The following is a 12,804-nucleotide window of genomic DNA, read 5'->3' as shown; positions in this document are numbered from 1 at the left end:
CTGGTTAAGTTAATCGCAGTCAGTTAACTCTGGTTAGCTGAACCAGTATCTAGCTAGTTCAACTCTGGTCCAGTTAATCTGGCCTAACCAGATCAGTTTGGTTGGTGTAACCAGAACCAGTTAGTCTGGTTAGACTAACTAGCAGTCACTCCATCTGGTTACTGTTTTCACCAAAAAAAAAAAAAAAAAAAAAAAAAGAGACAGTTGCAGAGACAGTTTTGGCTATCAATTTTCTCCTGCCTGTCAGGCTTTTACTGTCAGAAAAGTAGCAGAAAACCAGAGAAAAGCAGAGAAAACAGAGATTTGCAGAAAAAGGAGAATGCATGCCTTTGAGCAGTAAAAAGAGGGAAAAACAGATGCCTTTTGAAGCCATCTGCAGCAGCCAGAACAGGGCAACATAGTTGATGATGCTTTGGCAACTGTGTGGGTACATGCCTTGAACTGACAGCCAGTACTGGCATAGATTGTGAATGCAAAACACCTCTTGTTGAGGTACCTTTTCTGTTGGAAAAGCAAAGGTAGTGTGCATCAGTTACCCGCACTGTGTGAGAAATCTGCAGATCCCAGAATATGGATCAATCACCTATCCAGTGGGATTCTCAAGATAGGGATGTGCATCCAAGACAGAGGAATGTGCCACAAACTCAACAAGAATTTGAACAAATGGTACGCACTCGTATACAAGAGCTGGAAAATCTTAAAAGGGATCCCAGGGCTCAGCATTTGTTTCCAGCAGAGGCTATGCCTAATCCAGTATATGACGTGCCAATGCCAGAGGCACACTCCCGTGTACAGTCTGAGAGAGAGAGATCTCATAGATCTCATAGGAGACGGTCCCATAGTAAAAAGAGATCGAGGCATCGTCACCAATCTCCTAGTCCATCACCGTCTACCTCGAGTTCGACTTCTGTGTCTTCTTCTTCCTTATCAGATAAACCATCCAAGAAAAGAAGGAAACACGAGAAGTCTGGGAAGAGAAAGTCTTCCAAAGCGACCAGGGAATTTAAAGAGGGAGGAAAATCTGTCAAGTTTATGACCTACAATGGACAGTATGGTCATACAGACAAAGCATTGCAGTTTATCAGACAGTTTGATGCTGCATTTGGTACAAAGAAATTTTCAGAATCCTCCAAATTAAGAATGGTCAGCTTACACTTAACAGCAACGGCTAGTGCATGGTGGAGTGCACTGACTACAGATGGGTCAGCCCCAAGAAAGTGGAAGGGCTTCAAGAAAGCCTTCTACCAGCAGTTCATGCCTAAACAGTTCAGAGACCATGTTCTTCAAGACTGGGACAGCTTGCACATGGATGCAGGAGATACAGTGGATGGGTACAACCAAAAGTTCTGGGATGCTTATTTGCAGGTTGCACCGTTCAAAAAGATCTCCAAAGGTACCCAGATGAGGAAATACAGAGCAGGTCTCACTCCAAGAATTCAGGCAGTAGTGAATGCTTTGGGGGCAAAGAATATTCAAGATCTTATGCATTCAGCCTCAGTAGCGAGTCTTGTACCGCTACAAGATCCATCTACAGTGCCATCCTTGCATGCAGGACGTGCTGATAAAAAGAAATCTGATTTCATAAAATCAGAAAAGAAAGAGTCCCCTAAGGCTGAAAAGAAAGGGTTTCAGCCTCAGAAGCCGAGGGGTACTCAGTTCTCAAAGACCTATAAAGGCAAATCTACTTTTACCCCTGAACAGATAGCGGAATTCCGTAGAGATGGGAAATGCTTCAGGTGCGGTAAAGAGGGGCATGTGGCTGCCCAGTGCCCAGAAAAGCCTTCATCTTCGAAGGGAAAAGAGGCAGAGAAGCCACGAGGACCGCAAAAGCCAATGGCAGGGGGTATTCCTGATATACTGGGTCATGCTTTGAACCCAGAAGAACGAGAATTGCTGCTATCATGGGGCAAAGTTAGAGACCAGCAAGCGCTGATTTTATTTGATCCAGGGGCTACTGATAATTTCATATCAGAGGATCTAGCCCTGAGGCTGGGAATAAAGACGGAAGAGCTAGGCAGGGCTTTGGATGCCGATCAAATGTTTTGTGGGAATCCTGTGCCAGTTACTCCCTTGATAGGGAAGCTCCGTCTTCATATTCAGAGTTATGTGGATCAGGAAGACTTCTTCATTTCTCCACTGAAACATTATGATGTAGTTTTGGGGATGCCTTGGTTTCACCGCAAGGCAGTGAAGTTGACTCTTCCTGAAAGAGTGCTGGAATTTGTACATAGGGGGAAAAATCAGCGTGTAATTGCCAGGAATAAAGGGGACACTATCCCCATTGTATCTGATGTTTCATGCAGTAAAGCAATAAAGTCTGCAATTTCTGCGTACATGGTTTTTGTAAAAGAAAAAGAGACTGATATGCATGCTGAAATGAATGATGCAGACAAAGATAAGTTTCAGTTTTTGGTAAACTTTAAAGATTGCTTTTCTGATGTTTTGCCAGGGGAGTTACCCCCAGAGAGACCAGAAGATCATCAAATAGAGTTAATGCCTGGTAGTGAGCCACCAAACAGACCCCCTTACAGAGTCAGTGCGACTCAGAGAGAGGAGATTATGGCTCAAGTACAGGACTTGCTGTCCAAAGGCTTGATTCAGCCCAGCTCGTCTCCTTTTTGTTCCCCTGTACTGTTAGTACAGAAGAAAGATGGTTCATTCCGTATGTGCGTTGATTATCGCGCACTGAACAAAATGACCATCAAGAATAGATTCCCTATTCCGCGTATTGATGATGTCTTGGATCAGTTAAATGGAGCTTCAGTTTTCAGCAGGATAGACTTGAAGAGTGGCTACCACCAAGTGAGGATACAGCCTCAGGATGTGCATAAGACAGCATTCCGCACAACATTCGGGTTGTATGAATACTTAGTGATGCCTTTTGGATTGACAAATGCTCCAGCCACATTTAACAGAATGATGGATCGCATCTTCCGGAAGTACAGGCATTTTACCGGTACTTTCTTTGATGATATCTTAGTTTTTTCTAAGACAGATGAAGACCACAGAGAACATCTTGCTATAGTGTTTCAAGAGCTGAGAAATCATCAGCTCTATGCAAACAGCAAGAAAAGTGAGTTCTTCTTGGAAGAAATCCATTATCTGGGGCATATAATATCCAAGAATGGGATACAAATGGATCCAACGAAGATCCGTGCCATTCAAGAATGGCCAGAGCTGAAAACTGTGCATGAAGTTCGAAGCTTTTTAGGCTTGTGTTCTTACTACAGAAGATTTATCAGACATTTTGCTGATATCGCAGCTCCATTACATGACCTCACTAAGAAAAATGCAGCTTTCACCTGGGGATTATCACAGAAGAAAGCATTCAATACACTCAAGGAAAAGTTGACTACAGAGCCTATTCTGGTAGTTCCGGATCTGTATCAGTCTTTTGATGTGGATTGTGATGCTTGTGGAGAATGTGTTGGGGCTGCATTGCATCAGAATGGTCATGTAGTAGCCTATGAAAGCAGACGACTTCGGGATGCGGAAAGATATTTAGGAATCTATGAGAAAGAGTTATTGGCTGTAATTCATGCTATCCATACATGGAAACACTATCTTTTGGGTGCAGATTTTACTGTCAAAACAGATCACCAAAGTCTGAAATACTTTTTAACTCAGACCAAGCTTTCAGAGAAGCATATGAAATGGGCAAACATGCTGTCAATGTACCATTTTCAGATTGTCCATACTCCAGGAATTCGGAACAGAGTGGCAGATGCCTTGTCCCGAAGACCCCAGGTCAATAATGTAACTATTGCTTATCATCAGGACCTGGAAGACATGAGGGAACAATATGCTCATGATTCTGATTTTGGTGAAATTTTACAGCAGATGCAAGAAGGGCAATCCACCAGTCACTATTCCCTGAAAGATGGGTATTTAATGAAAGATGATTACCTATGCATCACCCAGGAGATGAGGAAAAAGATTTTGGAGGAATGCCATGCACCTCCCTATGCTGGACACAGAGGAATTACAGCAACAACTCTAGCACTAGAGAGGTATTTCTTTTGGCCAGAAATGCGGAAAGATATACATCAGTTTGTTACTGAATGCCTTACGTGTCAGAAAATGAAGTATGATAGACAGAAGGCACCTGGCCTACTTATGCCTCTTCCCGTGCCTCAGGCACCATGGGAAAATATTACAATGGACTTTATTTTTGATTTGCCAAGATCAAAGTCAGGAAATGACGGGATTTGGACTATCATAGACAGATTCAGCAAGCAAGCTCATTTCCTTCCGGTTCGCAAAACCATAAAGGCAGATCATATGGCTAAGTTGTTTATGGCACAGATCTTTAAACATCATGGTATGCCTAAGTCCATTGTTAGTGATCGAGATCCCAGAATGACCAGTCTATTCTGGAGAGCTTTATTTGATAACATGGGGACGAATTTGAATTTTTCTTCTTCTTTCCATCCCCAGACAGATGGTCAAAGTGAAGTAGCAAATTCTACCATTTTGGATATGCTAAAATGCTACGTGGGTGACCAAAGTTCAGACTGGGAAAAGTACCTACCCTTAGTAGAGTTTGCTTACAATAATACAGTACATAGCTCTACAGGGAAAGCCCCTTTTGAAGTCATATATGGGAAGGTGATTTTGCCACCTATATTAAGGACTAAAGATGAAATATTTGCAGCTGATCAGTTTGTAAGAGACCTCCAGACAGCTTACAGCCAAGTCCGGACAGCAATTGAAAGGTCTCAAGAGAAACATAAAAGGGCTGCAGATAAACATAGGAGACAGCTAGATCTCAAGGAAGGGGACTGGGTACTTTTAAAGTTTGAAAAAGCTAGGCTCCGCAAGTTTAAAGGCAAACAGAAAGTGTATGCAAAGTTATCACCCAGATACTATGGCCCTTTCAGGGTTACAGAAAGAATAAATGAGGTTGCATACAGATTAGCATTGCCAGAGCATTGGAGGATTCACAATGCATTTCATGTGAGTCTTCTCAAGAAATTTCAAGGACCAGAGCCTACAGAACCAGTATCAGAGGATCCACCAGAAGTGGATGAGCTGGAGGAAGTCCTTCAGCCAGAGCAAATTGTGTACCATACTGTACGTAAAGGCCCTCAGGGTAAGGAATTTTACAGGTATCTTGTAAAATTCAAGAATTATACGGCATTAGATGCCAAGTGGATGGACGAAGACATGTTATCCGATCATCCACAGCTTTTGGATGTTTACAAGGAAGCTTTTCAGTTGAGGTCAACTGAATAGAAGCCGAGGGGATGTCACCACAATGTAAATATCCTAAGTCAAAGTACAGTTGACCATTTATTTGATCTTAATTAAAGAATGTTATATGTGTTAATTACGGTCAAAGAGTTATTTTAATGGCCAAAGGATTGACTACGGTCAAAGATACTTGACTCCAGTCAAGTAAACCTGACTACGGTCAGAGAATGTTGACTTCGGTCAACAAGACTTGGCATGCGCCAAGAGGGGTTAACCCCGGTTAACCAAGATGTGCCAACCTCGGTTGGAGAGACTTGGCTATAATTAAAGCGCCTTGACCTTTGGTCGAAGCTCTTTAATTATAATCAAGAGTGTTGACCTCGGTCAACCAGAGAAAATATATATATATATTTATTTATATATATATTTGTTTAGATGTGCACATGTGTTCAGTGGGGACGCCCACCGTGACTAGGATTAGTCCACAGTGTGTTACTTTGCATGCAAAGTGCTAACAATTAATGGGTACCATGGTGGTGCATTTTAATTAATTGTTGCAGGTACTAGGAAGGATTATTTTCCTAAGCGAGATGGGAGCCTGACAAGCACCTAGGAAGCGGTTCGTGTGACCGAGAGCCTGGAAGACTCCAGAATGGCCCTAAGTGGCTTGTAATAAGAGTTAGTCTAGATTGTAGACAAGTGGCATGTTGCCAATTTGAATGGGGTTTGAAGCCCTTGTAAAGAAGGATTTCTTTTCACGTATGAGAGGAGAGACTTACGAGACAGCTTCCTGCTGAATTTTTGTAACAGTTTTTCTGAAAGTAATAAAGACCTTCGGGGAGGTCCAGCCCGACAATTTGTCCTGGGCCCTAGTGTTTGTCCAGAGAGAGGGAGAGCTTTGGAGAAGGGAGAGCTGTGGACAGTTTTTAATTCAGTTTCCGGTTGTAGTATGTCCGAGTGCAAGAAGATAGCTACACCTATGGAGGTAAATGCGAGGTTGTCTATGGAGGATGCCTCACCACCAACAGACATCAGGAGGTAAAGGAAGTTGGTCAGCAGTCTCATCTATCTGTGCAACACCAGACTGGACATCAGTTTTACTGTTGGCGTTTTCAACAAGTTCTCCAATAAGCCCCGAGAGAATCATTGGAATACAGGGATGCGGGTGCTCAAGTATGTGAAGAGCACTCTTGATTATGGCATCACCTATGGTACGTGCACTTCCTTGGCTGGTCATTGTGACTTAGATTGGGCTGGAGATGTTGATTCCAAGAAATCGATTGTTTCTCTTTAGGTTCAAGTATCTTCTCTTGGATCAGTAAGAAACAACCAACAGTGGCATTGTCTTCTACGGAGGGTGAGTACAAGGCAGCATGTTTTGCGGCTTGTGAAGCAATGTGGCTGAGGAGGATCTTATGGCACATGGGAGTGCAAGAGGATGAGGCAACTGTGCTGAGATGCGACAATCAAAGTTGCATGGCCATTGCTAAAAATCCAGTGTTTCATACACGCACAAAACATATAGAGATTCAGTATCACTATGTGCATGATTTAATCGAGGACGGGATAGTAGAATTAGTCTACTGTCCAACAAAGCAAAATGGAGCAGATATCTTCACCAAGGCACTTGGGAAGGATCACCTTCAAGATCATCTTCAGAGACTCAACATTAGGCCGAGAAGGTAGTTCACCTACGGGTGGACATTGAAGGGGGGTGTCAGATATGCTCAATGCCCCACCCTCCTGGTAACCACCAGTGGTCCAAGGTGCTCAAGTTGTAAGGCCCCCATATGAGGAGAAGCCATGTGTGAGCCCGGGACATTAAATGGATCCTGACTTGCATGTCAGATGAGGTCTATCAATGAGACCGTTGATGGTAGAAAGGTGATCTAAGTGAGTCTAGCCTATGGGCTAGGCAGGGTAGGTAAGCTGGTAGCACGAGGCACATTGTCTTGATTGTGTGGGAGCCCCTTGCTCTCGCTGGGGTATGGGGATAGAAAATATTCCCTGAATATTCCATGGACAACTGATCGGTTCCACCGACTAGGTTGACTGGTCGACTCCACCGACTATGTTGATCCGACTACCGCCCTCATAGCTATAAAGAGGCGACCTTCCCCGTCCATTGTATCAGATCAAATCAGATCTTCCAGCTAGTAGCTCTTCACCTAGTATCTGTCTAGATCGCCATCTATGCTCCACTGTGGGAGCGCATGGGTGGACGGAGCCATCATCTAGGAAAATTTTGTTCATCTTCAGTTTGTTGTGTACTCTCTATTCTTTGTTCAGTTTCTATTTCGCTGCGCCGTGTAATTTAATAGTTTTTTGAATGTAATTATTTTTGCAATTTATCTTCCTTGTTTTTTTAATGAAATTCTTTTTTGCAATTTATCTTCTCGTTAGTTGATATGAAATTCTTTTTGCAATTCATCAACTCAAGTATGATGAATTTGTATATGTGTTATTGTTGCTTCTAGGTGACTCCGGAGATGTTTTGCCTCGAAAAAAGTTGTTAATCTTTGATTTGAATGGAATATTGTTAAAGAGGAGGACTAATCCTGAAATGGCCCAAGGTGGTGATGTTCATAAATTAGGCAACCATGTCATCTCTTTGCGGCCACAGTTGATCAATTTCATGAAATCTTTGTGGGAGCATTTTGAGATCACTTACATGGAGTAGTTTGATATGACAGTAGTACGATGGTTCTGTCTCTCTCTCTCTCTCTCTCAATTGACAACAGATGTGCTACTTAAGATAGTACTACACAGAATCACATAGTACTAACCAAATAGTACTTAGTATGATATGACAGTAGTACAATGGTTCTCTCTCTCTCTCTCTCTCTCTCTCAATTAACAACAGATGAGTTACTTAAGATAGTAGTACATAGTACTAAATAGTACTAACCAAATAGTAATAAGTAGTATGATATGACAATAGAACAAACTTAATATGAACTACAAAAATTACTACAATAGTACACAATCACTAAAAAATAGGGCTAATAGTATTACCAAGTGTAAGGTACCAGCGTCTCAAACTTAGTCTCCAAGTCATGGCACCTCATTTCACTTTTCAAGGTTCAACCCAATCCCAACCTCCCTGAATGTCTCGGTTCTGATACCACAATCCCCTTATGCGCAGCGTTAGCCAAACATGACCCCTGGCACAGGTCGGCCGCCGAGTATCCCACTGCACCACGCCCCACTGGGCAAGCCCTTAGGCTTCACGGTCTTCGGTCTTCCGAGTCACACGGGTTACCAAGACCCCAGGAGCGTCCACCGCGCAACGTCCTGATCAGCCCACGTTTCCTTCTTGGTTAGCGGCCTTTACATGGGTCGGCACGCTTGACCCCTTCGGACTCACCACGAGTCCCGGAGGAGTCCAAATCCAAGGAGGAGGCAAAGACCGAATCAGCAAACGTCACGACCGGCGCTCTCTTTATCATTACTGAGTACTACTCAGCCTAAGCAGTCACTGAAGAAAAGGAAGGTTGGTACGTAGATAGTGGAGCTTCGAAACACATCCAACAAGGAGGGGTTCAAATCCATGGAAGGTACGCATCCCAATTCCAAGGTCACTATGAGGGATAACCAGACATGCCCTCTGAAGGATGTTGGTAGGAAACGAGGAGCTGATTTCCGGTATACTGTATGTACCGAATTTGTGCAAGAACCTTTTGTCTATCAATCAGATGGACAAGCACAACATGTCATAGAGTTGATGCACTGCCCGACCGACGACAACATCTCGGATGTCTTCACAAAGGCGCTTCCCAGGGAGCAGATGGAACACCTCATTCGACGCATGGGGATCGGCCCACAGTTGTGTCATTGAGAGGGGGTGTTAGAAATGTCACTGCCCCACCTGTGAGCCCCCGATTTGAGGGGACAAGGGGGCAGGAGACTATAGGGCGATGGGGGCTGAGTGTACCTTGCTGCCTCAGGGCAGCACCCTGTGTGGAACAGTGTGCCAGCACCACGGGCCCATGCGGTAGCATCTGCAGCACAGCCAGCAGCAGCCAAAAAGACCCAGCATATGGGGCCTTATATAGGCCAAAGGGCTGGCCTAGAAACTGACCAGAAGTCGGCCATTTGGACCCTTCTGGAAGTCGGTGTAGCAGACTGGAACTGACTGGAAAGTCGGCCAGTTTAGAGGGCTTGCTGCCCGCCTATATAAACCCCCTTCCCCCCCACACTTTTCTTCATCACCAGCACTGACAGCCTGTACCTGGGCAAGCGTGCAGGGAGAGGACAATACTCAGCCTTTTGTATCAGCATCTCTTTGCTGTTTAAGTGCTCACTTTTTGAGCTTTTGTCAGCCCACTGTTAGTGGAAGAATACATCTGAGTTTTGTCTCTATCTCTCTATCTCTCTTTGAGTGTTGTATGAGCTGCGATCGGGAGAGAGAGGAGTGAGTGATTCTATCATCCACTTTCCAACAGGATCTTCCACAAATGCTTGCACGTTCTGAACATGTCTGTGATGGCTACTTGTTGGGAAAAATGCACAGGCTTTCCTTTCCCAACTTCCAAGTATGGGACTGTTGGTGAACCCAAGAAGTTGCACTTAGTACATAGTGATGTTATGCGGACCCAAAGGAAATGCCATGACCTCATCAAGCGCTTCGAAAAATATTTAAGCTGAACAACAGATAGAGCCTTGAGAACATGAAACTGTACAATGGCAGAGTTGTCTCTTCACATAAAAAGTCAGATTCATCGCGATTTTGACATATATCAACACAGGAGAAACCAGACCCTTGAACTCTAGCACCTCAGGTTTGGAATCATGCTCGCATCACTATAGGTAGAAGCGACACATTCCATCAGTGAACTTGTCCATGTTCGTCATGGGCCTTGCTCAAGACAGGGACATAGGGTTTGAATCCAACTTTCAACGTAGGTTTTCCCACTGGAACGTAGGTCAAATTAAATTTTATTTACCATTTCTTTTTTCCTTAGCTTGCCTTGTTGTGACCCAAAGACAGTTTCATGCACAAGATATGAATCCTTTTGGCAGGGTTATGCCAAACCAAGCTACCTTTTGATTCAAAATCCAACTTTTGACGTACACTTGTTGAAAATTTTGTACCCTTCAACCCTCTTGGCCTTGAGACATAAAAATCATCAAGCAATGGGGGAATCATTATTCTCTCCATTTGTTGGGAGGTCACGCCAACAAGATTACTCCCTCTTGGATCTGGCATCAACGCAGTTAAGCATGGCTGCTGTTCTCAGTGAGGGTGTGTAATGCATGTTGATAGTTAGACACCGACAAGGCATATGGTGGCCACGTCAGCAGCTACACCCAATGCCACAGCAGCATGGGTGACACTGCCGATGTGGTCAGAATTGTATGTCAGCATCGCACAGAGTTGACATGCTATGGCCGGCATCTGACGGTCTACCACCAACTAGGCTAACTGTGTTGGTCTAAATGACTTCTTGCCAAGATAAATAACACAAAGCGACATTCCCTGATTCTAACCACCTATAAAGTTCAACGCAATTTTAATGAAAACTCTGTCCGTTGTTTTCTGCAAAAATGGTGACTTGTTGCTTCCCCTTGTGCATGCAATTCGATTCCAGTTATTGGCATTGGCGGACTATTTTTTTAGGGTTGATTCGTAAGCAAAGTCGAAGCATATCCTCCGCCAGATTGTCCCCTTGTATCTTGGAATGAGCATATCTTTCTTGTTACGTGTCATACTAGGTTGTCAAAATGCGGTTATTGCTCATTGTTCTATTCAAGGTTTAGATTGTAGTTCCAACAATTGGAGGTTATCGAACACCTAGTATCGACCATTACATAAACATATGGTAAGCAATTTCAATTAACGGTTTGCACAAACTTTAGTGACTTGCCTGCTTCACCCGAGGATCCAAGGAGTGCAAGGGGGTGGTAGGGGACGCAATGTACTGCGCTATTGGTGCGGAAGTCGCACCAGCAATCAATCTCATGATTTCCTCGCCAACGTCATCCCGAGGTTTCACTTTCTCGATCAAGTTCTTCAAGTCCGGCCTCACGGCGTTTGTGCTCCAGCCTCCAGCACCCCGAACATCAGCAAAGCAAGCGAGAGATCGTTGACCCATCAACAATTGCTGAATTCTAAGGATGGATGGACGGACTGAAAGAGGGGGGAAAGGAGCATGTAGGGAATTATTTCTGAAGAAGCGAAGAGCAGGCCAGGCAAAGTGGGCAGCTTTGAGACTTTGGCAAAGCGAGAGAGGGGATGCGAGACGCTCCGCCATGGCAACAGGCAGGCTAATAAGAATGTGCAACCCTCATCACGACTCCCTTGCACTGTGTGTGTGAGAGAGAGAGAGAAAGAGAGAGATGCAAAATATATATATATATATACAATCTATATCTATACTATCTATTAAGGAAGGGTTGACCCGAGAGGTGCTCGCCGTCTAGAAGCAGATATGCCGTTAGTTTCGTCCAAAGGTAGGAGCCATTCTGGAGGTTCCGGAAAAGCAAGCGGGAGGGTCGGGGGGTTTGACAACGCTTTCGAGGAGTGCCACATGCCCGGGCAAAAGGGGATCACGCACCGTTTCGCCACGTGTCTGATACAGAGTGAAGCTGGTGCGGGTGGAGACCCACACGGGCCACGACACATGGTGCAAAGAGCTGCAGTCTGCGAGGCACGGTTGGGCAGAGCTACACTTTGCGAGGCGCGGTTGGGCAGTGCAGTTGAACACATGGTGTGGTTGGATAGAGCTGCAGTCTGCGAGGCGCATTGACAGGGAGCTGTGAGCAAGTGTGATGACACTATGATCACGACACGTGGCGACCAAGACTGGCACAACACACGGCCCACACATTCAACAGCTTGCGTAATTTGTCAAGTCAAAAGAACTTGTGCGCAATTTCCAGAAATTATCCCTGAGGCATCGCAATGCTATCCAGATCTGTGCTCAATCCCTTTGAGCATCCCAGAGAAGGGAGCAGATATGACCCCTAATTAAACGCACGCACGCACACACACATACACAGACACACACAAAGGCGGCATGTGTCATTTCATGGTAGTACCGTCAACTTGTTCTTATGCCTATGCACACATACATGGTTGTCAAGCTTATGTCATAGCCTCTCATGTTACATGCAGAGTCCTTTGAACCTATCTTTTAGAGCCCTCACAATGAAAACACATAGTTCACATTGAAAATTCATTTTTTTTAAAACTCACCCTATCGCCTTGTTGCCCACCTCAGATCTCTCTCTCTCTCTCTCTCTCTCTCTCTCTCTCTCTCTCACACACACACACACACGTGCACGCGCACGTGCACACATACACACACACACACACAAAGGCCGCATGGTAGTACCTCGTCAACTTGTTCTCATGCCCATGCACACACACATGTTTGTCAAGCTTGTGTCCTAGCCTCTCTTGTTACATGCGGAGTCATTTGAGCCTATCTTTTAGAGCTCTCACAATGAAAACACACTCGATTGATAGTTCACATTGCAAATTCATTAATAATAAAAAACTCACCCTATTGCCTTGTTGCCCACCTCAGATCTCTCTCTCTCTCATGTTGGAGATTGTCCATTAGCCTTCTTCTCCCTCAAGCCATTTTTTGTTTTGCAAAAAGGAAA

General features: G+C 44.5%; 1 protein-coding gene across 1 annotated transcript in view; it reads right to left on the bottom strand.

Annotated features, from left to right (window-relative positions):
• ABCI12 (cobalt ion transmembrane transporter) overlaps window positions 1–11,591 on the bottom strand; it is a 78,519-nt gene extending 66,928 nt beyond the window's left edge. Inside the window, exon 1 of the mRNA XM_087382017.1 lies at window positions 11,061–11,591. Coding sequence (XP_087238143.1) covers window positions 11,061–11,447 — 387 coding nt within the window. The 5' untranslated portion in view covers window positions 11,448–11,591. The remainder of the gene's footprint in view (window positions 1–11,060) is intronic.
• Window positions 11,592–12,804: the final 1,213 nt, after the last annotated feature.

This window comes from Dipteris shenzhenensis, chromosome 11 (genome assembly GCF_047967505.1).
Source record: "Dipteris shenzhenensis isolate YYH24624 ecotype China chromosome 11, Dip_SZ_1.0, whole genome shotgun sequence".
NCBI lineage: Eukaryota > Viridiplantae > Streptophyta > Polypodiopsida > Gleicheniales > Dipteridaceae > Dipteris > Dipteris shenzhenensis.
This window is presented reverse-complemented; position numbering and strand designations above follow the sequence as displayed.